The 26,555-nt window shown below is 37.6% G+C and overlaps 3 protein-coding genes across 12 annotated transcripts in view; 1 reads left to right on the forward strand and 2 right to left on the reverse strand.

Moving 5' to 3' along the window:
* Positions 1-402: 402 nt before the first annotated feature.
* Positions 403-10,290, reverse strand: CBX3 (chromobox 3). 4 transcript variants are annotated; one of them, XM_057733397.1, is made up of 6 exons: positions 9,939-10,287; positions 8,425-8,476; positions 5,362-5,504; positions 3,774-3,936; positions 2,067-2,161; positions 403-1,720 (listed from the first exon to the last, which is right to left on the reverse strand). In XM_057733397.1, the coding sequence occupies exons 2-6, from the start codon at positions 8,446-8,448 to the stop codon at positions 1,594-1,596; spliced, it is 552 nt and encodes a 183-aa protein (XP_057589380.1). In that variant the 5' UTR covers positions 8,449-8,476; positions 9,939-10,287; the 3' UTR covers positions 403-1,593. The 4 variants fall into 4 exon arrangements, with proteins under 4 accessions (XP_057589380.1, XP_057589379.1, XP_057589383.1 ...); XM_057733396.1 differs by lacking the exon at positions 9,939-10,287 and adding an exon at positions 9,660-9,863; XM_057733400.1 differs by lacking the exon at positions 8,425-8,476 and having other exon boundaries at positions 9,939-10,290.
* Positions 10,291-10,700: 410 nt separating this feature from the next.
* HNRNPA2B1 (heterogeneous nuclear ribonucleoprotein A2/B1) lies at positions 10,701-20,770 on the forward strand. Of its 6 annotated transcripts, none has more exons than XR_009053339.1 (13): positions 10,701-10,930; positions 13,651-13,686; positions 13,784-13,894; positions 14,039-14,185; positions 14,475-14,685; positions 14,836-14,937; positions 15,011-15,091; positions 15,759-15,821; positions 17,113-17,232; positions 17,489-17,611; positions 18,292-18,374; positions 19,750-19,885; positions 20,450-20,770. XR_009053339.1 is itself a non-coding variant. In XM_057733393.1 (12 exons), the coding sequence occupies exons 1-11, from the start codon at positions 10,925-10,927 to the stop codon at positions 18,351-18,353; spliced, it is 1,062 nt and encodes a 353-aa protein (XP_057589376.1). In that variant the 5' UTR covers positions 10,701-10,924; the 3' UTR covers positions 18,354-18,374; positions 20,450-20,770. The 6 variants fall into 6 exon arrangements, 4 of the variants coding, with proteins under 4 accessions (XP_057589376.1, XP_057589375.1, XP_057589378.1 ...); XR_009053340.1 differs by having other exon boundaries at positions 19,750-19,822; XM_057733393.1 differs by lacking the exon at positions 19,750-19,885.
* A 1,155-nt stretch (positions 20,771-21,925) lies between these two features.
* The window catches only part of NFE2L3 (NFE2 like bZIP transcription factor 3), a 41,996-nt gene continuing 37,366 nt past the window's right edge, over positions 21,926-26,555 (reverse strand). The window contains exons 4-5 of one of the 2 annotated variants that reach the window (XM_057733390.1): positions 24,590-26,272; positions 21,926-22,048 (exon numbers count right to left, since the gene is read on the reverse strand). In XM_057733390.1, the coding sequence (XP_057589373.1) occupies positions 25,016-26,272 (1,257 nt within the window). In that variant the 3' untranslated portion in view covers positions 21,926-22,048; positions 24,590-25,015. The remainder of the gene's footprint in view (positions 22,049-24,589; positions 26,273-26,555) is intronic. The other variant, XM_057733391.1, reaches the window with a different exon arrangement.

Raw genomic sequence — 26,555 nt, forward strand, 5'->3', positions numbered from 1 at the left:
CTCTATATGACAGACTGTAGTTCTATCCACCTCATTACATATAGCTCCATCTCATCCCTTTTTATTGATTTCCTTTTTTTACATAGATTTTGGAAATTAGTAGAAACATATCTATCACAACAGGATCAGTCCTGTCAGAATACCTATGATGGTTTTTTTAAGATGGCAGTTTCAACAAATTAGAATCTATCAAAATTTTACTTTAATGAAAAAACTTCCTCTTAGGCAACACCTGAAACTAATTTTAAACATTTCTGTGTTCATATTCTAGTTGAAACTCCTGAGCTCAAAGGACCTAAAACAGGTACTCTAATGCCTTAATGGTATCACACTATTTATAAACATGAAGTTGTTTCTACTCCCACTAAAAAGGCCATCAGATAAAGAAAAAGTCTAATAACATAAATGAATATAAAACTATTTATTGACCACTGTTCACCAGTATTTACAATAAAGTAAACAATATACAGTTGAATAACATTCTGATTACTACAAAGTTATTGTTTTTCCTGGTTTCTGCTGAACCAGTAACCCCAAATACTGAGAAGACTGAGCGTACATGTAAGAAATGGGTTGGGGTAAAGTTTGAGAAAAACATGAAGATCAAGTTTAGATTAGAAAAGTTTGTTTACTCATTTATTCCTGCAGATCCTGTATTGCCAACCTCTCTAACCATCTGATTCGGTTTCCATGAACAAATCTGAGACATTACATGTATCACAGCCTTTCAGTAAATATAGCATAGGGATTTCAACTTCTTATAAAATGATTCACCAAAAGGAACCTTTAAATGTCCGGTTAACTAAGTCTTGCTTGGCTAATTAAAACATATCAGATATTTGCTAGTTTTCTCATTTGGGTGGGGAGGTTGTTGATAGTGATAAAATTTTCCTTTTAGGGGTTTTGCATGTAAAAGTACATTTATATGACTGTAGATATTAATGCAGATTCTGATAGGGCTGCTTTAAAAAATTACCCAATTTAAATTGTTTACATTAATTTGTCTACTTAATTACAAAATTATTTAATTTGAAAGGTTAAGACTTAAATTTTTCATTTTAAGTTGAAGTGATTTCTTATACTGCTTAAAATGATGGAATCCCAGAAACATGGGCTTATTCATGGTTGTGAAAAGCTGTTTTTGTTTTGGTAAATGTATTTAAACAACAAAAAACCCCAAACCATTTACATATATATTTTATGTATACACATTCAAAAAACCCAGAATGGTCCTTAGGCATATATGAGTTAAATGCAAATTCTAAATTCTGACTGAGTAATGACTATGGAGACTTCCCCCAACATTTAGAAAAGCTGTTCTCTAATGCAGAGGAAATAACATACCGTGGTATCAAATGTTCTTTTCTGCTAAAGGAAGCAACTACAGAAAGCTTTTATTTGTTCAAAGTAACCAGTGCTACAGATGCAAAAAAACAAAACAAAACCCCAACAACTTCCCCAATACTACTTCAAAAGAACATATCAAACTTGATTTTCATTAGATGTAGTTATTTCTTCACACTAATAAATCAAAAAACCAAGACACAGATTTTATATATATATATAAATATATATAAAAAGCAACACAAACAATTATTGAGCTTCATCTTCTGGACAAGAATGCCAAGTTAGTCTCTCTTCATAAAAAGCAATTACAATTTGAGGACACTTCATATTTGCCTCCTTTGCCAGCACCAAGTCTGCCTCATCTGAATCCTTCCTGTTGTGAGGAAAAAAAAAAAATTCAGTTAAAAAGTCTAAACTGTTTTTCTGTCAACTGATAACCATTAGGAGATCACAATTCAATCAAAAGGTACTTAAGTGCTTTAATGTGGTTACTTGTGGCTGTGTTCCAATAAAACTTCATTTTCCAAAACAGGCCACAGTTTGCCAATCTTTGCTTTAGCAAAGTAACTAGAATCATCCTTTTAGCAGATAATTACTCTCTACCTAATGATGGTCAACTATTTATAAAACCTAGATATGTTCTTTTAAAAATTCACAAATTTTAAAAAAACGTATCTATTTCTACTTTAAACTATAACAGCAATTACCCACACACTTACCATTTCATGAGAAACATCAATTCTCCACTGCTGTCTGTGGCACCAATTATTCGTTCTGGATCAAGACCTCTGGCAAAACCTCTTGGTTTATCAGCCTGTTTAGAAGAGGTTAAATGATTATTTACATAAATATCATAATTTTTTCATAGAGGAAACTAATAATATTAACTTCCAATTTGTTTTCATGATATATAGCTTTTAAATAAAAACCTTCTGATAGTGAAACAAATAACTAGACCAAGAGCCCATATTTAGCACTAAAACATATTAAATATAGAACTAATATCTTATTAAGACAGACACTGACAAGATCTGCAAAAATGTAAAATGCTACCTTCTCATTTAAAGTTATTTTTCATGAAAAGTTATGAATAACATGCAATAAATAGGCTTTGTCATTGTTAACTGAATATACAAACTTTTATAGATTTCTACTTTAATTTTTCAAGTAGTACTGATAGTTATAATCCACACAAACAAGTTTTCAATAATTGTGTAGTGTACAGGGGACCTGAGACCAAAAAAAGAGAACTGCTTAGGTAACAAATCCTTTCTCCCCATGAGACTTTTACATCATTATCTCGAGCTCTAGAGCCTGCCTAGGTTATAATGATGGCTCTAAACTTTACTAGCTGTGCGGCTTTGAGCAAGTTAACCTCTTTGTGATTCAGGTTCATTTTCTGTAAAATACAGTTAATACTATCTGTTTCATAGACATTTCAAAGTATATGAAATGCAAATTAAGTTATTTAGAACACTGCTTAACACATTACAAGGGCTCAATACAGGATAACTATTGTTATTAAACAGTGCTTCTGTTGAGCATGTGGTTGACTTTCAATTTACTTACAGCTGATTCTTAACATTAACTCTGCTTTGGCTGCTAAAGCATTAAGAACCAAATTGGTAGCCCACCTCTGTTTCCCTTTTGTAAAAATGAGAATAATACCTGTATCTTGACAGAGTTGTCATTAAGAGTTAATGGACTATCTGTAAAGTACTTAGCATCTAGTTCAAATGATCAGATTTTAAATTCTAAGTCCTTATCAACATATCTGTATTGTATGTTTAGTCCCCAAGCCTAGATATAACTCAGACCCAAGACCTTTCCCCAAACTGCCATGTTAGGCCAAAAGAAAGGGTAAGTATAATCTGTTTTAAAGTTGAGGGTAGCAGTAAGGAGTTATGTAATCTGCCCAAAGCCACAGAGAAATCAATGAAGCAAAGATTGGCTCAAAATACACATGTAGTGAATGAACCAATTACCTCAATTCATGCAAATAAAAATTTATAAAAAACTATTATCCAAGATTATACACTTCAAAATCAAAGTATTCTTTGGCAACACAAGGATTACATGCAAAGTTTCGGTCACTACCACTCACAAATGATCTATAATCAGAATATGCTATGTAGATTGTTTTCACTGTATTGTAACGGATTTTCAATGATCTAAATTTGTATTGTTTTTGTTTTTATTTAAGACAGCTGGTCTAGATCAGAGGAAATCGTCTGAAGTCAAATCCATCAACCTACCCAAAATAACACTACCACAATTTTAAGTGGTGTAAGCTCTTACCAGACATTTACACAATGTAGGGTAAACCATGCCTATCCTTTCTCTCCTAAATATTGTTTTCTTAAAGACTTTTTAATGATATGTTAAGAACATTTGAGTTTGTCTACTGGCCAATGTTTTATACTCACAGCATCTCTTTTCTTCTTTGATTTGCTATCATCAGATTCACTGTCAGATAAAGATTTTCTTTTTGTTCCATCTTTTTCTTTACCAGCTTTTTGAGAATTAAGAAATGCTTCAATTAACTCTGGACAATCTAAATTTTCTTCAGGTTCCCAAGTATTGTCTGCACTGTGTTCAGTTAAAAAAAAAGTTCATTCAATTAAACAGTTTATCACCATCACCCAGATCCATTTAACACACACCTGACAAAAAGTCCTCTGTGCTACCGATAGCAATCATTCTCTCTCTACCCCCAACGTTCTTTTGAGAGAATCTATACTTCCTTTTTTGTGTACTTTCATAGTCTGTATTAAGTAGGAAATCTGTTGTATTACCTCCAAGGTAAATGAACCTGACTCTAGCAGAATAACTGGAGCTAGTATTTTTCCAAGTTACGTGAACAACTCACTTTAGAATTTCTCTGGAAGGGCCTTTAAAAAATGTGGATTCCTGGTTCCCACCCCAAGTTACTTTATCAGATTGTGTCTAGGGGTTTAGGCCTCCAATACTGTGTTGTAAAACATAGCAATTCAGAGGCACTCTCAAACGCGAGACAGTATTCTCAATTTTTGCCGGCTACTCAAATTGGGAAATGATATAAAACAGGGGTTGTCAACTCACAAGTCAAATCCAGCCTTTTGTATGACTGGCAAACTATGAATATTTTTTATATTTTTAATTGGTTGGGAAAAAACTTCAAAATAAAAGTCATACGGAATTAAATTTGGGGGCCCATAAACAAAAGCATTATTAGAACACAGCTATGTTCATTTGTTTAATGCACTGCCTATTACTGCTTTTGTACTACATTCGCAGAGTTGAGTAGCTGTCACAGAAATCCACAGCCCACAAAGCCCAGATAATCTACTATATGACTCTTTAGGGAAAAAGTCTGCCAATCTCTGACACAAGGCCAAGACGACCATTTCCATGTGTTTTTCAGAAGGGCTGAAAAGAAAATGAATATCAATTATCAAATGTGAAAGTAGGATCAGCCTACAACATTAGTGACAAGTTTGCTAACTTTGTGTACTGTTATTCAAAAAGCTTTCACAGAACTAGTCAGAATGAAATTAATCATTTTAGAGATGCTAGGAAAAGATGCTTTTAACCTCTAGTTACAACTCGGTCTGTTGATGTTCAGGATACAGTAAACCTAGTATAGGACCTGAATTATGATGAGCACTTCTGTTTAGGACCCACTAGTATACCGTATACTGCTTCAATACTTTTTAAGGTTCTCTGTAGGAAAACAATGTAAATTAGGTAGTTAGTGAAGTATCCAACTACATTAAAAAAGCAAACTGCACTCTATAATTATATAAATTTGACTCTCCAAGGTAATCAACTAGTCTCAAATCTGCCAGGTTACAACTGTGGGCTAAAGACTTGATTATTTTAAACATATCTCAAACAAGATACTCTGGATTAAAGGTGCTTTTAAATTTAAAGAAATCTACAGAAAAGTGGATAAAAAGATCTTGGGCTAAAAACAAATTTTAAATGTTACTTAAGTGCAGTTAAACATACAATAAAAGTACTGAGATTTCTTACTCTGTAAATCCCTTCCACTTCAGGAAATACTCCACCTTCCCATTCACTACACGTCGGTCCAGTACTTTTTCTACTACAAATTCTTCAGGTTCTGCCTCTTCAACTTTTTTACTCTTCCCATTCTGTTTCTTTCCCATTTTTTGCTAAAACAAAACAAAAGACAGATTTAAAAAATATCCTTTTTTTTTTTTTTTGAGTACATTTTAAAGGCTAAACTGCTATTATTGTTGCATCTGACACCTAAATTTTCACTTCTATATCCCAGGGCAGATACTTTCTGAAAAGATAAAAGTTAACAGATAATAAAACAAAGGAATGCTTGATTCTGTCGATTTAGCTTAAACCTATCACCCACCACCCTTCACTGAAATAGTACAATCAAAAACATTAGTTGAAAACACTGTTTTATCTTGTTCTGGTCTTATTCCTACGCAGTCTACAAGACCACGTTCAGTAGAGTTTTCATTCATTTTAACTACAAGACAGCAACAAACAACAATTAGAAACTATAAGAGAATGATACAAAGGAAAGTTGTTAGTAATAACAAGACTTCTTAAGTGAACCACAGACTCATTAAAACTACAGCCCCCAAACACTAAGACCCCCTTTCCCAATTCAAATACCAATGTTAAAAGCCTCAACAATAGAGAAAAGATAACTGCAGAATGAAAACATGGTTCAGAATCCTGATATCAATTGCAGGGTCAACCAAGGAGACCATGAATAGGTTAAAAAGGACAAGATCATTTCCGCATAATCTCTGTAGGTATTACTACTGACCAATTGGAACAAACCTATAATGCTGTCATTTCAAGATGCCAAAATGCTGGATCATTTTAATTCTCTGATGTGAAAAAAATCCGTTTTTCTTGGTTTCTCAAGAGAAAGACTCTAAACTAGTAACCAATGAAATTCACTTAAAACAAGTTTTTAGGTTAGGTTTTTTGTTTTGTATAACACTATTTGAGAGAAGCAGGAGACCAAGCTCAACCTATTTTCCAATAACTCAAAACAGATCTGTTATAAGAGAATTGAAAATGGATAAACTTTCAAAAAACCCGGAAAAAGTTAATTAGAAGAGACTAAGGTGGGATACCACGTTATGTTCATCTTGGAGTCATTTCACCTTAAAACAGGTGCTATTTAAAAAAAATTGTAATTGCTCTGTCACTAAAGTCATCCCTCATATAGGATGCAAGCAAAAAAAAAAATTGACAGCAATGCCACAAGATTGCAAAGGACATCTAAAAATATGTTAATTATTTAGAGGTGTACACACGCACATAAGAAATAAAAATCCTCTTTAAATAATGCAGCAAAAAACTGATTTTGTTGGGATACCATTCTCCATGTCAAGCCTTACAACTTTCATTAGTCAAGAAACTTTGGTATTGCACCCAAATAGCTTTCTGCCTCTGCACAGTACAAGAAAGGTAATGACACATGGTAGTGGGAACAGTGAAGAAAAACTGATGTACATAAAAGCTTATTAGATACTGATCCTAAGTGAAAAACAAAATAACTATGTCCATGAAAGTAAGAGACTAACAGAATAAAGAGAAAGACAAAAACAAACACATAAAATGAAAGATAAAAAAATCTGGCAGAAGAAATGAAATATTTAGTACTGTGGCACTCATAAGCTAGTTTCAAATGCTCATCTTTTTCTTCTTAAAAGAAAATTCACCCACTTTCCCATTTCAATTACAGCACACATTATCTCACAACACTAACAAAACTATTTTAAAATACAAAGTTAGGTAGACACTGAAAACTATCAAACCGTATGCAAAAGCTATTTAATTTTAATAAAAGCATCTACTTGCTTTCCGTATCTATATTCATCCTCACAGCCTCAGGGAGAGCTAGTTTGTTGTTTCCTTTCCAATACCTTAAGGATACTGGTGATTGTAAGGCAAACTGAATTAACTACATTTTTGTTCACTGATTATGAAATTTGAAGGACAGTTCAATCCTGAGGAAGCATGGAAGACGATTTGTGCTTTTTCCATTGATGGCTTTGATGGGAATAAATAATGCCACCAGAGAGCCCCTATATTTCATATTTAAATGTTTCTCAGGACGTTTGACTTAAAAGTGTATCTAATGATGAAACGATTTAAAAATCACCAATGTGCCCTTTTTATTGTGAAGCCCAAGAGGAGAATACACAAACGAACTTTTTTGCTTTATTTAGGTGTTAACACACATCTGTATATACTTGTGATTATTATTATTAACATGATGTGTTAGAATTAAATACTGTGGGAACCATAATTTTGAATTTTGTGATTTTTATGTGAATGGTCCAGTGGCTACGTTAAAATTTATAACTTGACATGGCTGAATACACGTCTACACGTTTGCAGGACTTTTTACGAAGCCTAAGAATGCAAACTGTAGGTTTAAGAAACTGCTGGAGAGAAAAAACTTAACTGCTCAAAAGATCCAGAAGATCTAGTCTCTTTTTCCTGGACATGTGTGATTTTTTCCACATTGTGTATAAAAACTGCACTGCAGTGATTTAAATTTAAGGCCCTTCTGTATTTTAGAATAAGCATGTTTGAAATATGACAGTGACCAATCTGAAAGATTTAATCACTTTTGTCTCAATCTAAGTGTATAAGGTAAGTGTTCTTCAGACATGGCAATGCCGAAAATACTTGCTTTCTCTAGAATTAAGTAGAGTGACTTAGAGAATAACATGCCAATCAACAAGGGCTTTACTGCTTATCTGTCTATGCTTGTTAACATCCTTCCATGTCCACGAACTTGTGTATCTTTATTTCAAAATAAAAATACTTAGTAAAATTCATATTGTGCTATCCTCTCAAGATTAGGTTTCTATAAATGAATCAAGACACTATTAAGCCAAGTCAGTCAGTATTTCAATGTAATAATTTCCTTTTTGCTCCTAACTCTCCCCATAATAACAGTGGGGGGAGAGGGGACTGAAAACTATCTATGGACGTAAATTTCTCAACCACAGAGATGCAAAGTTATAATTTTCGAGAAAAAAAGTCTGAGTTATCCTTAAATATTTTAGGTTGTCATTAACTTACCAATGTAGTTTTATTGGAGGCCATTTTTTATTGCAGACTTGAAGAGCTATTACTAGAAAAATGCATGACAGTTAAAAAAGAAGTTTGCAAAACACAAAAAGGTAGCTAAACACGTTTTGTTTGGATTCCAACCCCCACCTAGGTAACTCATGTTATCAAGCCTGTATACAAATCCAAAGAGAAGCAGTTTTGAGATTCTGTGTAAACTAGTGATACATACCCAACAGTATATCAGTTATAACCAAGTGTATCTAGATATCCTTACTGGGGATATTAGTACTCGAGAAAGCTTTACAGAGTAAAAATAGACTAACTTTTTTTTCCAATCCAAATCCCATTTATAACCATAGTGAGCATTTTTTGTAAATGGCCAAATACTTTGGTTCACAATCAGACGACTGCCCAATCACAATAATCAATTACTGTTCATTTTTCCTCTAGAATTTTTAACAGTCCAAGGAGTCGCCTATGTATTGTAATTTCAACTTGGTTTCTTCTCAGAAACCCTCCCTTTCCAATCACTAGTTAAAAAACTAAAAAAGAAACACACCGAGATGCTCCAGTCCCATTTCCTGCTATTTCTGAAAACAAACCACCTCTTTCTGCACTTTCATCCATTCCCCTTAAGCCCGTGGCCCACCCGGCTTAACAAGGCCTTAGGGCTCGGTCCCCGCGCCTCCCCCCTCCCCCGCCCCCCCCCCCCACGGGACCGCGGGCCTCGTGGTCAGCGCATCCGCCGGGAGAAACAAAGGCCGCGGCTTGGGGGCTCAAGGGCACTGCGCCACGGGGCCCGCGCTTCCCCCAACCAGGCGGCGGCCACGTAACGGAGCGCCCGCTGCAGCCTCAGGACATCGGGCCGCGCGGATGCGGGAGAATGCACCGCCCTCCCTAGAGGCCCAAGTCGCCAACCAAGCCCGGGAGGGGAAGGAGAGCCCCCGTCTTGGTCTGAGAGGGGGGAGGGGAGAAAGAAATGCTCTTTGTCTAGAAATAAGTCGGTTGTCGCCACAGCTTTCAACCTTTTGGAAAACAGTCTCGTCTCCTAAACCAACTAGAGACGCAGGCCCAGCGCCAGGCCCGCCGCGGGGTCTCCGTTCGCCTCCCCTTTCCTTCCCGCCAGCTCCTGACTAGGGGTCGGGCGGGGAAGGAAGGGAAACGGGGAACTGGGGGTCTCTGGGGCGCGTGTGGTATCTTAAGCAACACCACCGAGTGAAAGCTAGAAAAAAAGAGACACCGACTTCACCGCTTCCGAGCTGCTCCGGGTCCCGGGTCTGCGGCGTCTCCGGCCCTGCGCGCCTCAAGCTCCAGCCACATCCGAGGGGGAGGGGGCTGGGGAGCTGCGCGCGGGGCCGCCGCCGGGGCGGGGGGAGGGGAAGGTGGCACCGCCCACGCCAGGCGGCCGCGAGGGGCGGAGTGGGCGCGCGCCCCGCGGGGGGGAGGAGCCCTGCGTCGCGCAGTGCCCGCCGGGAGCCCGGGCCCAGGGAGCGGGGGAGGGGGGGCGCGACAGTGCCACTTACCGTTCGCGGCGTGGCGCCTGGTGGTCCCCGAAGGGGAGAAAGAGGGAAGAGGGTGGGTGGGGGCCGTGACCGAAGTCTCCTCTGCGGAGGTTTTTCCTGCTTTGCGGCAGCAGCGGCTCGCGCCAAAACAGGACTCCGCCCACTTCCTCGCCCCTGGGGTTGGGTGCCTCCACACGCTGGGGGTAGGTGGGGGAGGGGGGAATCGGGAACTAAGAGTGAGCGCCCCTTTTGACTGCCCAAGAGGTGGACCCCAAAAGCGTTGGCCACGGTTAGGTTGGTGGAGCGTGAAGTGTAGTTTGTTGACTAGAAGTGGCTTCGGGTGTTTCCATAAGGGGCCTTTTGGTCCTCCGCTTAGCGGGGGGAGGGTGGGGGAGGAAAAACGCTTTAGAGGAGGCTACAAAGATTTTCTAAGATGGGGGTGGGGGGAGAGATTATCAAAGCGTTGCTGTAAGGACCACCTACAGGTTGAGGGGGCTGCACCTCTGGGTTGAGGGTTAAGCTCCTCCCAACAGCATTAATTTCAAACTGCGCGACCGTTTCTCACCTGCCCTGCGCTAAGGCGGGGGCTGGACGCAATTCCAAATCAGAAATACGCAGGACTCGAGCCTTCCGCAATTCACAGAGCCCTTTTACGCAGCTGACGTCAAGCACTACTATTGGTCGCAAGGGGGGAGGGGCACGTACTTGGCGCAAGGAGGTCGTAGAGCGTTCCCGCCATTGGCGGCGGTTAGGGCGTTTACGCAACGCCCTGACGTAGGGGAAGACGCGTTAGTCGGGGGGAAGGTTCTAGAAAAGCGGCGGCAGCGGCTCTAGCGGCAGTAGCAGCAGCGCCGGGTCCCGAGTGAAGGTGGTCCTAGCGGTGTTGTTTCTCGAGCAGCGGCAGTTCTCACTACAGCGCCAGGACGAGTCCGGTTCGTGTTCGTCCGCGGAGATCTCTCTCATCTCGCTCGGCTGCGGGAAATCGGGCTGAAGCGACTGAGTCCGCGATGGAGGTAACGGGTTTGAAATCAATGAGTTGTTGGAAAGGGCATGGTGAGGCCGTTGGCGCCTTATTGGAAGTCGGCCATTCGTCTCTGTGGGAGAGCGGCAGCGAAATTGGGCCACTTCAGAAGCGGTTGGTCTACCGGACATTTTTGAAGAGGGGTCGTTAGCGGAGGCCTGATTGTACAGCACCTTCCCCACCCTCAGCCTTCCGGCGCCATTTCCCTTTGCTGGGGGTGGGGGATGGGGAGCTTCCACATGGCGGACGCAGCCCCATTTTAGTGCAGGTGGGGCGCGGTGGCAGGATTTCTTACTCCCTTTTTTATAGCGCGCTGGTTTGGGGCCCCGGCGTCTCCGCGTTGAGCGTTTCGGCGGGCTTCGGGTCCTCGCGAGCGGGGCTGCGGAGCTTCCCCTCCCCCCTCCCGGGAACCGGATTTGCCGGCCGCCATTTTCATTTCTCTCCTTTCTCGCAGCGTTTTCCTTTTAACTCTCTAAATTTAGCTAGTTTGGCTCTTCTAATAAAGAATAGAAGTGGTTAACTATTTTTTTTTCTCGGACTGTTTTCATGCCGTTTCGAGGTGGATTCCGAGTGTTTTGTGAGCTTGGTTTTTTAAAGTTCTGCGCACCTCGTAAGAGGCTCGCTCCCTTTCCCTCGATGAAATGGCGCCATTGCGTTCAGGAGCCGCACTGAAGGGCGGGGGGAGGGGGGCGGCGTTCTCCAGGGCGGGTTCGCACGGCTTAGGAGGAGGTAAAACCATCTAGGGTGTCGGGCCCGGTTCAAGGCGAGCCGTAGTATATAAAGACATTTTGTTTTCCAGTGCTTGTTTATTTGAGTAACGATTTTATGTGGGGCTGCGGTGATTGAAAAGGCAGTTGAATCGTAGGAAACTTTCGAAATGAAAAACCAAATTTAGAGCCATCAGATTACTATCGACTATGTGGGAGGCCGAGGGGAAAGGAGGTCTTTGGGGGCGGAATTCCTGTTCAGAATCCTTTGTTTTTCTGAACGAATCTCTTTAAATCGTAGTATTTGTATTTTAAGTAACATTTTTATGGGGAAACAATCTTTATTGGGTAAGACCACAGCTTGTTAGTGATGTTAGAAATTATGATGAAAATTAAATAAAAATGAGTTGTACTCTGGTTAAAAACATGGCTCAGTTTTTCAATGCATATATTGCTATATACAAAACTTTTAGGCTGGTCCCCTATGTTTTTGAACTTTGTCACTTGCTTTTCTCGTTTATGTTTGCAATCATGGTTGATGATTACATTGATAAGCATAAGGTCTCAAGCGAAGGGGGTCTACCTGGGTAATTTCTTTGACCCTAAGCACGCTTATAAAATAACTTTGTTTGTAATCGATAGTGGACAGCGGGTAAGTTTGGAAAATGAGGTAAGTAATGAGTTTTTGCCTTTTGTTAGTGATTTGTAAAAGTTGTAGTTGTATTTTTAAAAGTTTTTTAATTTAGGTTTTAAAAGGCCTTTTAACTATTTGGAGTAAATAAAATTTGCTTAAGAGTCCAAATATCGGTATGCCGAGTAACCATTTTAATAGATTATTTAAGTGTCTCAGGAGCTAGTTTGATAATCTCTTTTCAAATTTTTCAGTCCTGAAAAGTTAACTGAACAGGAAAAAAAATTTAAATTGCTTATCATTGTATTTTCTAAACTATTGGGAGAATATCATGCATGGAGAGAAACTTCATAGAACTATGGGTTGAGAGTTGTAATGCCATTTAATAGCAGTTGGTCGTGGACATTGTGACTAACTTTCGTTTCTGAATATTGTTAGTTTTTCAACCTTGTCAGCTGAAACCCGAATACAATGACCCAGCCTTCCTTAACATAGCCCAAAATACAGAGCTGTTAATGCAACTTGCTTGCTTGCTGCTTTGTAAGGATTGAGATTTCAGCCCAGGTTCGTTTTTTTCACGTGAAAGTTGTTTATGCGGTGTAATTTACCGGAAGACCACTAAATTCAACATGGTGAAGTGTAAATGGTAGTACTTTGTAGCTACGGGATAGTCACAGTGGTCATTTAAATATTTTTATGGTTTTTGAAAAGAGATGATTAGAGTGTCTTACTGTATTTGTTTTTTCTCTCAGTAATGGTTCATATTTTGTTGTCTAAATATCAGAAACCATCTACGTTAAAACTTAAGCTTTAGACACCGTTAATCATAAAAGTCATTCTGCTTTGGTCAGAGGAGAGGTAAATTTTAGGGATGTTTTGGTACATATGTTGAACGTTTGAAATTTTTTCTAATGGAAAGTTGATATATGGGGGAAAAAACGATACTAGGTTTTTGAAAGTCGTTATATTAGAATCACCACCAGAGGGAGCAATGAAGGGAAACTGTCCTGAAATAAATGACTATTGGTTATAAGAAGGCAACAGTTTTTCTATTTTACAAGTTTGTATTTAAACTGAATATTTCAGAGTTAATTTGTCTGTTTTGGGTTATAGCATTGAATGCAAGTTTTGATAAGAATCTTAACTTTTCAGTCACCAGGGAATAGATTTGCTCCTTTTTTTTTTCAGAAAGTTTTTTTTTAATTGTGATATTAGATTTGTTTAAAATAATTTAATGTCAAGTAAATTTAGAGCAAGCGTTAATGATTTTGAAACTTGTGTAGTTCAGCTGAGGCAATTTTTTTGGTGTAACACAACTAATATGCAGTTTAACATATGGTTTAAATTTGATGTAAGTTTTTTTTTTCCCCCCAGAAAACTTTAGAAACTGTTCCTTTGGAGAGGAAAAAGGTACTCTGCCAGCAGGTCACCTCATATTTAAGAATTTTATTTCCTGTATACAAAGAGAAAATGTAAATAAAAATTGAAATGGTGTTTTCCTTTGCAGAGAGAAAAGGAACAATTCCGTAAACTCTTTATTGGTGGTTTGAGCTTTGAAACTACAGAAGAAAGTTTGAGGAACTACTATGAGCAATGGGGAAAACTTACAGATTGTGTGGTACGTTAAATGTCGAAGTGTAGGCATACTAGTCCTTCAGGTGTTTGGCTTCTCTGTTTAAAGTGTGAAGTGAATCATGTTCACTATTTTAAAATACTGTAAGTAATGAGATTAAATGGTAACATCACTCCTTTGGATTTAAAGGTAATGAGGGATCCTGCAAGCAAAAGATCAAGAGGATTTGGTTTTGTAACTTTTTCATCCATGGCTGAGGTTGATGCTGCCATGGCTGCAAGACCTCATTCAATTGATGGGAGAGTGGTTGAGCCAAAACGTGCCGTTGCAAGAGAGGTGAGCAAATTCATAACCTGTTTGTTCAGTAAACAATTTTGAGGAAAATTCCATTTCACTCAAGATTAGAAAGTGACTTTTGAAAGAACAAAGTTATTTGTTTAGCTCAAAGTTATGTGTTTAGCTCTTTATGTTGAGTTTCTGTACTAGACTTATTTCAGACCAAGTTTTTATTCGTAAGGTGCCTTAGTGTTTGGTCATAGGGTAGAAGTCATGTATGTTATCCAGGTTATGTGCCTTCATTCGTATTTGTGGTTTCTTCCATCAGGATGACTATTCTCTGTTTCAGGAATCTGGAAAGCCGGGGGCTCATGTAACTGTGAAGAAGCTATTTGTTGGTGGAATTAAAGAAGATACTGAGGAGCATCATCTTAGAGATTACTTTGAGGAATATGGAAAAATTGATACCATTGAGATAATTACTGATAGGCAGTCTGGAAAGAAAAGAGGCTTTGGATTTGTTACTTTTGATGACCATGATCCTGTGGATAAGATTGTGTGTAAGTGTCTATAAGTGCTAAGGGTGTTCTTTCACATTTTAAGTATTGGGTACATTAACAGCTATTCATTTAAAAAAGAAAAGTTTAACTTGTAACTTAGCTAATATTATTTGATGCTGATTTAATGGACTCTGAACTTTTTCATTCCAGTGCAGAAATATCATACTATCAATGGTCATAATGCAGAAGTAAGAAAGGCTTTGTCTAGACAAGAAATGCAGGAAGTCCAAAGTTCTAGAAGTGGAAGAGGAGGTAACTTCAATTCCTTTTTTTCTTAAGATTTGTTTGTGTAAGTGTTTGTTACTAACCAGGGTATTCATTGTAGGCAACTTTGGTTTTGGAGATTCTCGTGGTGGTGGTGGAAATTTTGGACCAGGACCGGGAAGTAACTTCAGAGGAGGATCTGGTGAGTCCATCTTCTAAGTTTAGAAGAGTGAATGTGCTTGAAAACTGTGAGTTAGAATCATGGAAATCCAACCTAATTTTTACAAGTTAAGGCTTAAAGTAGGTTCTCTCCTCATGGAATATTCTGATTTGGCTAGGCAAGGGGTAACAAGGACAAATAATTGCAGAGATCCTTTTTGTGGTCTTCAGTTTCTGGAAAAGTTGAAAAGATAATGCAGTCATCTTAAATTTGAGGTATTCCTGAATTGTAAGTGGAAATACTATAAAGCCTTCACCTCTAGGTTTGAAGAGGTCTGTGTCTTTAAGGTTATTTTGCTTTACACTTTATATATAGGTTAATCTGAATTAATAATATAGTGAGGTGCCAACAAAAACTGCGCTTGTCCATTCTCATTCTTTTTTCTAAATGGAATATCTGAAGTTGAAGTTTGCCAAGTCCAAGCCCCCAAATTAGGGAGTTACCCTGATGATGAAATTTAGTCACATACTTTAGTGTATTTATTTTTAAGAATAAACTAGTAGTATAACTAGTGTACAGCATAAGGGAAATGGATTCCTAATAACTCTTATTCATAGATATTAGTAGATAAACGTGGAGGAAGGGGAGGGTAAGGAATTGAGTGGCATGACCCAGAGGAAATATAATCTTTTCCTTCTACTCTTAACAGATGGATATGGAAGTGGTCGTGGATTTGGGGATGGCTATAATGGGTATGGAGGAGGACCTGGAGGTCAGTTTCTTGTACTTCTTGATTTATGTGTCTTAAGGTTTAATCACAGTGTGCCGTCCCTTTTAGTGTATACATAAAGTTTTTCTTAATGCTTTACTTTTTATAAAGGGATTAGGTGATAATGTTTAAGTTACTTGGCTTTTCTAATCTGCATCTTAGCTGTTGCAAATTATAAAAGAAAAATATATTTGTGGGTGTTTGTATACTTTTACAAAATCATTTAGGTAGATTTTAAATGGAGATTTAAAGATGCCATTTAAAGGTGTCCTACATTTTTGAAGCAAAAGAATTGGATATAGATGTGATATTTTGTATACTGTTTTCCTGAAAAAGGTATAGAAGAGTGGTTATGAGCAACATCACATCAGCATGTAAGGGGAGTGTACATAAGGGTGCTGTGTAGTCTTAGCTCTTAACAGGATGAATCCACCAGGATAATTATAATTACCCCAAAATCCCCAAAGGAACTTTTCCAAAACATACAAGAGTGTGCTCCTGTGTCCAACTAAGGTGGTGAGCCACTGTTAAATCAAGGGGTATGTTTTGTTGGAGTATAGAAAAGACTAATACTTGCTTACAAATATCCTAATTGGAACAAGAGGTTTAAAACTGAGCTAATAGTAGACCTCATTTCTGGTTTTGCACTTATTACGCAGTACTTAAGTTTACACCTTCGTTTCACCATTTCCAGCATTGCTTTGAAATCCAAGTGATGGTTTGGTTTTGTGAGAAAGATGAGTTTTTGTACTTACTGCAAGCGATCTGAGACTACCAATTTAAGTTCCAGTTACACACAAGTTTGCTTATTTCTGGTCCTCCCCCCATTTCTGCTCAGGAAAAGGGTGATGGGCATTTTATTTGAAACATGGTAATTCACAGGGAAATATGATTTGGGAACTTAATTTTTTGGACCAGTAGGAAAATGTGGCTCTTATACTCTGTCCCATTAGCCTACACATCTTGTCTGCCCCAACCCACCCACGACCTTCCACAAAATATGGATAGGATTTCAAGATACCTTCAAGACAACCCATAATACCTTTAGTTTTGGGGGAGATCTGTGGCATTACAAGTATTTGTTTCTAAAGGTTTTATCCAGTTGGTTGTGGGTTGGCAGTCCCCATCCCCAACTGTTTACCAATCTGCCCTTGAGGCTACTTTAAAGATTTTTGTAGAAAGAATATTTTACTTAACAAAAATGTGTTTTGGAAAGCTGGAAGTGGGTGTGATAAGACAGTTCAAATGGCATTGAAAATATTAAGTAATTACTTAAAGGCTTATTTTGTAATAGGTGGCAATTTTGGAGGTAGCCCTGGTTATGGAGGAGGAAGAGGAGGATATGGTGGTGGAGGACCTGGATATGGCAACCAGGGTGGGGGCTACGGAGGTGGTTATGACAACTATGGAGGAGGTAATAAATTCACCTGCAACCTTTATGTGGGAATTTGGATTGCAATTAATGACTTACATAACACGTGAGATTTTTCATTTCATTGCTGTCAAGAGTTGTCTTTAAAACAAACTGTAGAACTGTAGATAGGTGTTTTGCATTTATTCTGGTTTGCTCTTATGGGAGATTTGTCTTAAATACTTAGCATGTATCACTGGTTTAATACTTGATTGTGTTTTGAGGTTCATTGTGCAAAAATTTCCAAATTTTTTTACAGGAAATTATGGAAGTGGAAATTATAATGATTTTGGAAATTATAACCAGCAACCTTCTAACTATGGTCCAATGAAGAGTGGAAACTTTGGTGGTAGCAGGAACATGGGGGGACCATATGGTGGAGGTAATTTATTAGAGTTTTCAGATTTTGTGGAAAACAGTGTTTCATGACTGAAGGACGATAAATTTGTTTATGCTTGGGTAACACTTCCTATTAAGTATGCAGTGTTACTGACATTAAAACTCAGGGAAAATAAAAATGTGATATCACTTTGAGAGATTGTTGTGGTGGAGGTGGGATGCTCAGTGGTGTAAAATACTTTGGGGTTGGTAAAATGGATTGTTTTCAGTGGGATTTTTTCCCTTTGGCTGAGTAAGAAAAAGCCAAATAAAATTGCTGACCACATTACAAGTGGTATAAATTTTGTATGAGTTGTCTGTTTGAAAGCTAATTTAGTGAATCTGAACTTACATTCAAATCATTGTTATTCTTGAGAAAGTTCTTAGGGGGACAAAAAGATTCCTTATGTTTCTTACGCTGGGTGTGCATTCTTTTAAAAATCTCCAGCTTTTAAATCATCATGGAAGAGAGTCCTCTAAAACAATTGCAGTAGTAAAATGTTTTCAAGTTAAAAGGACAAAATTGAAAAATATGAATCTGGATAATTTTAGCTCCTCAGTAATGGGAGGTTAACTAGAAATAAATCTGTTTTGCTTGTTTTTTAAAGAGTATATGGCTGTAAAATAAAATTAACTATAGAATTTGAGAAATAAGTTTGCTTTCTCTTGTTCCAATAATTCTAGGAAACTATGGTCCAGGAGGCAGTGGAGGAAGTGGTGGTTATGGAGGGAGAAGCCGATATTGAGCTTCTTCCTACTTGCCATGGGTAAGTAGCTTTTATGTTTCACATTATTATTGTCTTGGGAGACCTAGCTGCCAGGAGTTAAAAGCTTTTTAGGATCATGTTATCTTTCCTTAAAATCTGGTTAGATGGATAATTTCATAACCTATTTTTTTTTTACTCTTTACTTCTGTTGAAACAGGCTTCACTGTATAAATAGGAGAGGATGAGAGCCCAGAGGTAACAGAACAGCTTCAGGTTATCGAAATAACAATGTTAAGGAAACTCTTATCTCAGTCATGCATAAATATGCAGTGATATGGCAGAAGACACCAGAGCAGATGCAGAGAGCCATTTTGTGAATGGATTGGATTATTTAATAACATTACCTTACTGTGGAGGAAGGATTGTAAAAAAAAAAAATGCCTTTGAGACAGTTTCTTAGCTTTTTAATTGTTGTTTCTTTCTAGTGGTCTTTGTAAGAGTGTAGAAGCATTCCTTCTTTGATAATGTTAAATTTGTAAGTTTCAGGTGACATGTGAAACCTTTTTTAAGATTTTTCTCAAAGTTTTGAAAAGCTATTAGCCAGGATCATGGTGTAATAAGACATAACGTTTTTCCTTTAAAAAAATTTAAGTGCGTGTGTAGAGTTAAGAAGCTGTTGTACATTTATGATTTAATAAAATAATTCTAAAGGAAATTGTGTAATTATAGACTTTTTATTTTAAATAAGTTAAGGAGTGGGTAGTATAATTAAGGTCCATTGCAAAGCTGTTGTTATATTTGTGTAAGATAAATGCTGATCAGATATAAGTGTGTTGTCTGCAATTCATCAGGATTAAATTACCTAGATAACTTAAGGGATATCTCTGCAAGGAGAAACACCTTTTTAGATCTTTTAGATGCTGCTTCTTCAATGCAAGGAAAGGAAATAACCCCAGCGAGGTACTCTACAGGGATACAGGTCTAGTACAAGAGAACTCTTGACGGCTACTAAGTTCAGCCAGTCTTAAGAAACTGTGCTGTTTCTACAAAGCTTTAACTACAGTAGTTTATAAGGATGCCAACGAAAGCTGAGGGTGTAGAGCAAAATAGTTCTAAGCTTCAGTTAAACTTCTTTAGGTAAGATCTCATTTACTTTTCCTTTCTTAATTTTCCTCCCCAAAAGATAAACTAATACTCTTCAATGGTCTTTCAGTATAGTGGTTCTCATGTAGTTTAACATAGCTATAAATTGAGTTTAACAATTTATAAACTCAAGAGAATAATTTTATAAACCCTGTTTTCCAATCTGTCATTTACTTAAATTATTTTGGATGTTTTTTTTTCTTCCTTTTTTTTTCCTTCTTTCCCATCCCCCTCCCCCTCTATGAAGATTCAGGTGCTTAACATATCATTTTTTTCCCTGCTGGAATTTTAGCATTGATATGAACCATGGACAAGTATATTCCGCTGCCACAAAGACTGTAAAGTGCTTCATTTCAACAGCTGAGGCAAGCCAAGTGATCATTAATAAAGCTTTTCTTGGTTCCTTCAGTGGTGTTGGTAGTAAAATGGTAGGTAACAGTTAGGCTGCAAGTTGAATAAATCATGAATTTTCCCATCGTTACACGTAAACTTGTGTATTCACATTTCTTGGATCAAGCATTTTGAGTGAACTAGGGTTTGGTGTTTTTTTTTTTATTAAAAATAAAGGTGTTTTGTTGTTCTGTTATTTTGATAACGGTTCTAGCTTTACATACTTATTAGGATCAGGCTAAGGAGAAGGTAGGGCAAGATGGTTGAATCTACTTTGATAATTTATATTTATGAATAAAGTGTCTACATAATAAATTTTGTACGTATCCAATTCTAAATACTTGGGTTTAAATGTGGTAATTTTTTCCCAATCCCCTACCCTATAGGAGAGATGTAGGTTGGCTGCTGAAATTTCGTTTCTTAGATGTCATCAGAGATTGATTGCCTGGCTTTATTGCCTTTTCAGGAATGTGATAATCAGGGCATATTCTACTGTATGCACCTGTGAATCTTCTTTGATCCTAAGACCACCACTGAGTTTATTTAGGTTCTTTGGACAAACATGATAAACTTCTTCAGATACTTTTTTTTTCCTTTGGCAGGAAGGTGTCTTGCTGCAGGTAACTAATGAAGAAGTGGTCAACCACAGAGTCTTCAAGAAATAAGAAATTCTGTACCATCTGAAAGTAGTTCTTGTTGGTGCCTTCATTTTAAAAAGCACTCTTTAAGATTAAAGGGAAATGTTTTCTGATAAAATAACAAGACTTCATTTAGTACAGGTTCTTAATATAAAACAATTACAAATTTAGTATTGTTTGTAACAGTAACATCAAATCAGCTAGAGAGAGAAATGTATCATGTTTTGAATTAGGTTTTGTGAGTAGATAGATTAAAATTCTATTTTAAATATAAAGTTTATTAAAATAAATATTTTGTATTCAAATATTTCGTGTAATGTTTACACATAAAATGTGAATCTTGTTCTATGAACATTTAAGTTGTCTAAAGGATTGCCATCCCCTAAATTTTTAAAGCAGTTTCGCAAAGCAATGCATATTGCCATTTTCCTTTCAACATTGCTAGACAAGTGGGAAAAGCACTGTGGACATTATTGGCTGTCCCTAATAAAATGCCATTCTTTATACCCTGTATATTCAGCGTTTGAATAATGCTAAAGATTTCTGGCTTTGCCTTGTATGTTTAACATTGCTGGTGGTGGTTTTAAAAGCATTATAGATTTTAGCTAGCGAAAATGGTCCAAATTAAGTGGCTATGCAAAGGCACTGAGACACAGAATCTGTCAGTGGTTTCTCAAATGTGAATTAGCTCTGTTTTGATACATACTTAGTATCAAGTGGTTGTTTTAAATGGATAAAACTTAATAGCAAGCAGTGAGTTTCTTTCTTGGATGTTCACCTGAAGTAATGAAAAACCAAAAAAGAACCAAGTAAAATTGACTTGCTTTAACTATTTCTTTTGGTTTTCATATGAGGTATCTCAGAGGTAAGTGAAACTAATGATGGCTAACAGAAGATGAGCTTTGCATCTGTTTTCAACTGCAAACTTTTACATTTGGCCATGGATTTATTAGGACAAAATAATTCTTAATGTTTTAAGAATGTCAAGCTCTACAAAGAAGTTACTGTTTGAAGAAGATAAATCAAGTTGGTATCACACAACCCTAAAATACCCAGTGTTTAACACCACAAGTAGGGGAAGACATCTGTGTTTATGTATTAACAGGCCGAAATGAACTAATTTATTCAAACAGTAGGTAATGTTTAATATTTAACTTTGTGTGTATGTATATTGTTTTGAGCTGCTAATTTTCTTCCAGAAGTTGAGATTTAAGGAAGTTTTTGTCCTAGGAGGAAATATTTCATATCATAGAGTACTGTTACATTTTCACCTCACAGTGTATTTGTAGGTCATCAATTTGGACAGCTGTATGATTCTAGCTGAAATTCAGGGTTGTTTCACAGTCAGGGAAAACAGGGCTGGGGCTGGAAAACTTGAATTCAAAATGGCCTATCGACAGGATTTGAAGGTTGGTGCTGGATGTTTTACTTACCCATTGTGAAGCAACAGAAGAATCCTCAGTGTTTGGAAGTTATCTTGTGATCACAGTGTGGGAGGGTAGGGTTTTACTCACATAACCAAAAATCAAGCGATGCTGGGATCATCTTGGGTGGCTCCCACACCTGGAAAGGTTTTTCTTTGGTCAAAGCTTTTGCAACTGGGTCGTCTGTGGGTTTCAGTATTCCCATTATGTGCATGAGTACAAGTTAAAATCAGTCTAAAGTGATTCTGCTATTTGCATTAAATATTTAAAAGTACTGAGAACCAGTTAAGGGGGGCTTTAAAAGAATCATGTCTTAGTTCCTTAGTAATGACAATGCTGATTCAAATGTATGGATATATGGTGCCTTTGCAGAAGGTAGGAGACATCACTAATCTCAGCATACCAAAAGTGCATGTGTACGTTTTTGCTTAAATCAGTTTGGAATAAATATTTTCAAGTGGTATACCCAGTGATTTCAATGCTGCTCTGCTGTTACTGCAACTAATTAATAAAGGAGCAAATTCAGGTCTTTGAAGATGGTTTTGAGGGTGGGGGGCAGGCTAGGGCTGATCCAGCTGTTTAAAGTAAGTTTTATACTTAAATACTAATATACCCCATTGGATGAAGATGACTTTTGTTGTTCTGGGCTAGGAGTTTTGGCAATTGGGCCAACTTCTGACTGCTAGTATATTCTAAAGGTCAGAACTGAGCTGGAGTCAGCCTTGAAATGGAACCCAGGTATCTTATTGAGTACACATTGCTTGAAGATTATGTACTGTAGTTCTAATTTAACGTGTGAGGATTTCATTATGGCCTGTTAACAGCTACCAAAAGGAAATAAGATTTTAATAAAAGCACAAATGAGATGCTGAGCATCTGGCTGTTGAACCAGATTTCACTTCTAATTTTCCATTGATGTAATTTTCTAACGAAGGGATGATTTCAGGAAAAACTATTTTCTATAGGTAAGGAAGGTAAGGTAATTGTTGGGAACAATTAAAAATGAAATTAAGTTTGGGCCAATCCACTGAACTCAAGAGGGAAAATGACGGCTAGCAGAAAACATACTTCATAAAGGCCAGTTGTACAAACTACCAGATGTATAGGTGTAAACATTGCTGATCTTGTCTAATTCTTTTGGTCTTCTTGGGGCTTGAGTCTCTTTAAACCCCAAATACTTAAAAGTTAAAGACTTTTGGGAACTGAGGTTTGCCATTCCCCTAACCTCGTTTGATGGAACTGTTTCTCAATTGAAGTAACTGTTGACTGTCTTGTTCAGGTTAACTGAAGACTGATATAAGCTATGTACTCAGTAAAATTGAAATGCAATACAGCTTCAGTTAGAACTTAACAGGATAGTGTTTTAAATCTTGAGAATTATACTCCTCGTTTTCTCAACACTCCACCTATTCCTTTCAACTCTGATAAAACTTGGCATTTTTTAGAAAAACCACTAAATTAGCAGAATAGTCAATCTTGGGATAGGTATCTTAATCTGTAAGTAGGGAGCTCAAACTAAAATATTGGTGTGAGGTTTTTTCACTGCTGATACATAACAAATATCAATGGTGGAGTAAGCAGCTTCAGTACTGAAGCATCCAGTGTGTTTTGTACAAGTGACAGTCCAGAAATAGCCCATGGCTAATGAGAGGAAACTGGCTGGTGAAAGGTGCATTCATACAGACCTCAGTTTCAGTTACTATGAATGTTTTGAACCCCAGCTCTCTCCACTTTGCCTCCTCTTGCCCATTTGATGTTCTATATTTCATTGTAGTCTTGGTATTTTCAGGGATTGGGGGAGAATGCTGAGCCTGACAAGAGAATGTACTCAAATTGAGCTGAGCAAATTAGGATACCTGCAGTTTCAGAACTTAGAAGTAAATTGGTTCTGTGGCATTTTATATTGTAGATTTGAAATAATTTGTGGTCATGTGCCTTGAAGCTGTATTTAAGAAGCTAAGTAACATCTGAGGTGTGCTCCCTTGAAAAAAGCCAGCCTGTCAACATTGAAAAACTCATTGTGCAAAAATGGTACCGAGAAGCATTTGCTAGTAATATCTAAGGCTTGAAACAAATTCCCAGGTCAAATATAAAGTGGAAGTTTACTATAAAAACACACATCCTGCATTTCTGTAACCCCAAAGTAACTGACTTAGGATGTATTGTTAATCAAGGTTCTGCGTTTAGAATCACTGCCTGTCTAAAAGCAGACAATCTTGAGTCCCATATTTGTGAAATTAAACATTAGACTAAGCAGTATTCATGTGAAATGTTCTCAAACCTTGACAGTTGGGGCGGTTTTCAGAAGCCCTTTAAACATCTTTTTTGCATATTTGAACATCTTTCATTTTGCTTCAATATTTTTCTTTGCTTGTTAAGTCTGTGCTTATCATCCTTTAGTGTTATTCTTGGTTCTTGTATGGTCTCTTGTGATGTTTTCACATTTGAGCAAATTGGGTTTTTTGGTGTGAGCCATACAGGCTGGCTTTACTGCCAGGGAGTCAGTCCTATTTTGCTATATGCAGACAGCTCTAGTTATGGGACGAAGGTTGTTTGTCCTTAGGCATTAAACCCTAATGCATTTCAGTGTTACTACATTAACTTCAGTTTGGCTCAAGTCTGATCAATTTGTATAATTTAAAATTTTTACACCATGCTGCCCTATTTGCTAGATATTCACCTGTATTTTTGAGGAGAAATATCCAAGGTAAATCTGCTTGGAACTTCTGTATAAAAGGTAAAAGTTGGTATTTTATAAAATCAAATATAAAATTTATTTCCACAGAAAAAGCACATAAGTTTTTATAAAAATTACACTAAAATAGTTCTTGAAGGCCACTTTGCATTTTAGATCATAAAAGCATGTTTTGAAATAATTCCATCTAGTGTGACAATCTTACTAAGAAACAGTCACTCTTCAGCCCCCACAAGTCTGATACTGAAGCCCTAAAATTGTCCATATAAGCTTCAAAATGTAGCCTTAACTGAGTGGTTCAAGTAGCAGTAGGTAACACTTGAGCTAAACTTTTGAAGCAGATTCAATGGCTTGTGATCCATTACCAGTTTCTGAACATTACTGCTTTATGTGTATGAGTGCAATCCATCTTCAATTTCTTCTCTCACTTTTTTGTTTTCCTTTTTGGTTTTTCTTTTTCTGGCCTGGGGTCACCAATTCCTTGGGTACAATCAAAACACTTCCATCGTGGCTGCACTGAATAGCATACTGGTTTGGATTGACTGGCCTACCTTCATCATCTCTCAACCTACTAAAAACATCATGATAGAGGTCATGTAGTTTCTGTTTCATTATGTTTATAGCTTTGTGACACTGGGATCGCTCGCTCTCAAGGGTTTCCTTCTTTGCTTGCAAGTTACATACATCATCTTCCAGATTCGAAATTATATCCAGCTTGCGCTTTCGGCAGTTCTGAGCAGCAACTTTATTTTTCCCTCTTCGTCTAATATCACGGATGAGCGACACTTGAAAATCTGTCAGGTAGTGCCTGCTTAGCATGCTGTTGAAAGAATCTACAGGCATGCAGACAATTTCATCCACAGTAAAAGGGATATGCAGAGCTTTAGCACGCCGTTCATCACGGCTTAAGTGTTGGTCTGTGTCATTCAGGTACCTACTTGTTTTCTGTGACTTCTCAGGCCATGAAAAAGACTCAGAAGTGGATTCTAGTGCACTTGGCTGTAAGTGGTAAGTGTGGTTATGTAATATGTGTTGAAACGCAAGGTCCCCATGAAAATTAGAGTCATTCCTGTGATCCAGGTGACAAAGTTTACTGGGCTCTGGGTAGTAGCCTCCTACAGCCCCTTCTAAGTCATGGTGGGAAAGAGATTCAAGGTCACTGTTAGAGCCAGTAGCACCTTCACACACAGAATGAGAGGAATTAGACTTGGTAACAGAGGTGCTGTTGTGGCTTGAATTTAAGGAAAGTCCAGAATCAGAATCTGTTTCTTCAAAAAGCTGAGAAACTTCCGTTGAATCAAAACCTTCTGTGCCCAAAGACATTAAATTTATATCATCAAATATGTTTATATCAAGGTCATACAGGTCTTGGCCTGTTAGATTCCTCATCTGATTGTCAACAAATGGAAGAAATCCTGTCAAATTAGTTCCAGGAAGTGTCTGTTCAGAATTGGTAACAGGAGAACTTAACTGCAGAAATGATTCTTGAAGTGAAGCCCTTGCTACTGGATCCCTTCTAAATGTATCGTCAGGACACAACAACATGGCCTCATGGAGATTTACATCCTGACTGATAGCATGGCTAAAATTTACATTATAACGTATGGGAGAATTCATGCCATCACTGACAGTTCCTGGGAGAGGAGGACTATCTCGCAGTGAGATGCCCTGAAAAAGGAAAGCAAAAAAAGTGCTGTAAATACATAAAACGATTTCAACAGCAATTCTAGTACCTAATACTTCTCTTTCCTCCTCTGTTAATTCCTTTATACAAATGAGGATATGCTGTTGGCTATGAATAACTTCCCTTAGTTAAATAATGCAGGCAATAGAATACATGAGGTGAGCCCAAATGAGAATACGCTATAGCTGGGGAAAGATCTGCTCTTTGAACATCGTGGAAAATCAGAAAAATTTATTATGTTAGTATAAAAGCTGGTCTTAAATACTT

Source organism: Hippopotamus amphibius, chromosome 4 (assembly GCF_030028045.1).
Source record: "Hippopotamus amphibius kiboko isolate mHipAmp2 chromosome 4, mHipAmp2.hap2, whole genome shotgun sequence".
Classification (NCBI taxonomy): Eukaryota; Metazoa; Chordata; class Mammalia; order Artiodactyla; family Hippopotamidae; genus Hippopotamus; species Hippopotamus amphibius.

Bases quoted from the DNA above. Each gene is read 5' to 3' on its own strand.
- CBX3 (XM_057733397.1), bottom strand. From the start codon at position 8,448: ATGGCCTCCAATAAAACTACATTG. The intron at 5,505-8,424 runs GTAAGTTAATGA...GTTTTGTTTTAG, and splicing joins CCTCCAATAAAACTACATTG to CAAAAAATGGGAAAGAAACA. The intron at 3,937-5,361 runs GTAAGAAATCTC...AACTGAACACAG, and splicing joins AAGTGGAAGGGATTTACAGA to TGCAGACAATACTTGGGAAC.
- HNRNPA2B1 (XM_057733393.1), top strand. The intron at 14,186-14,474 runs GTGAGCAAATTC...TCTCTGTTTCAG, and splicing joins AACGTGCCGTTGCAAGAGAG to GAATCTGGAAAGCCGGGGGC. The intron at 15,092-15,758 runs GTGAGTCCATCT...TACTCTTAACAG, and splicing joins TAACTTCAGAGGAGGATCTG to ATGGATATGGAAGTGGTCGT.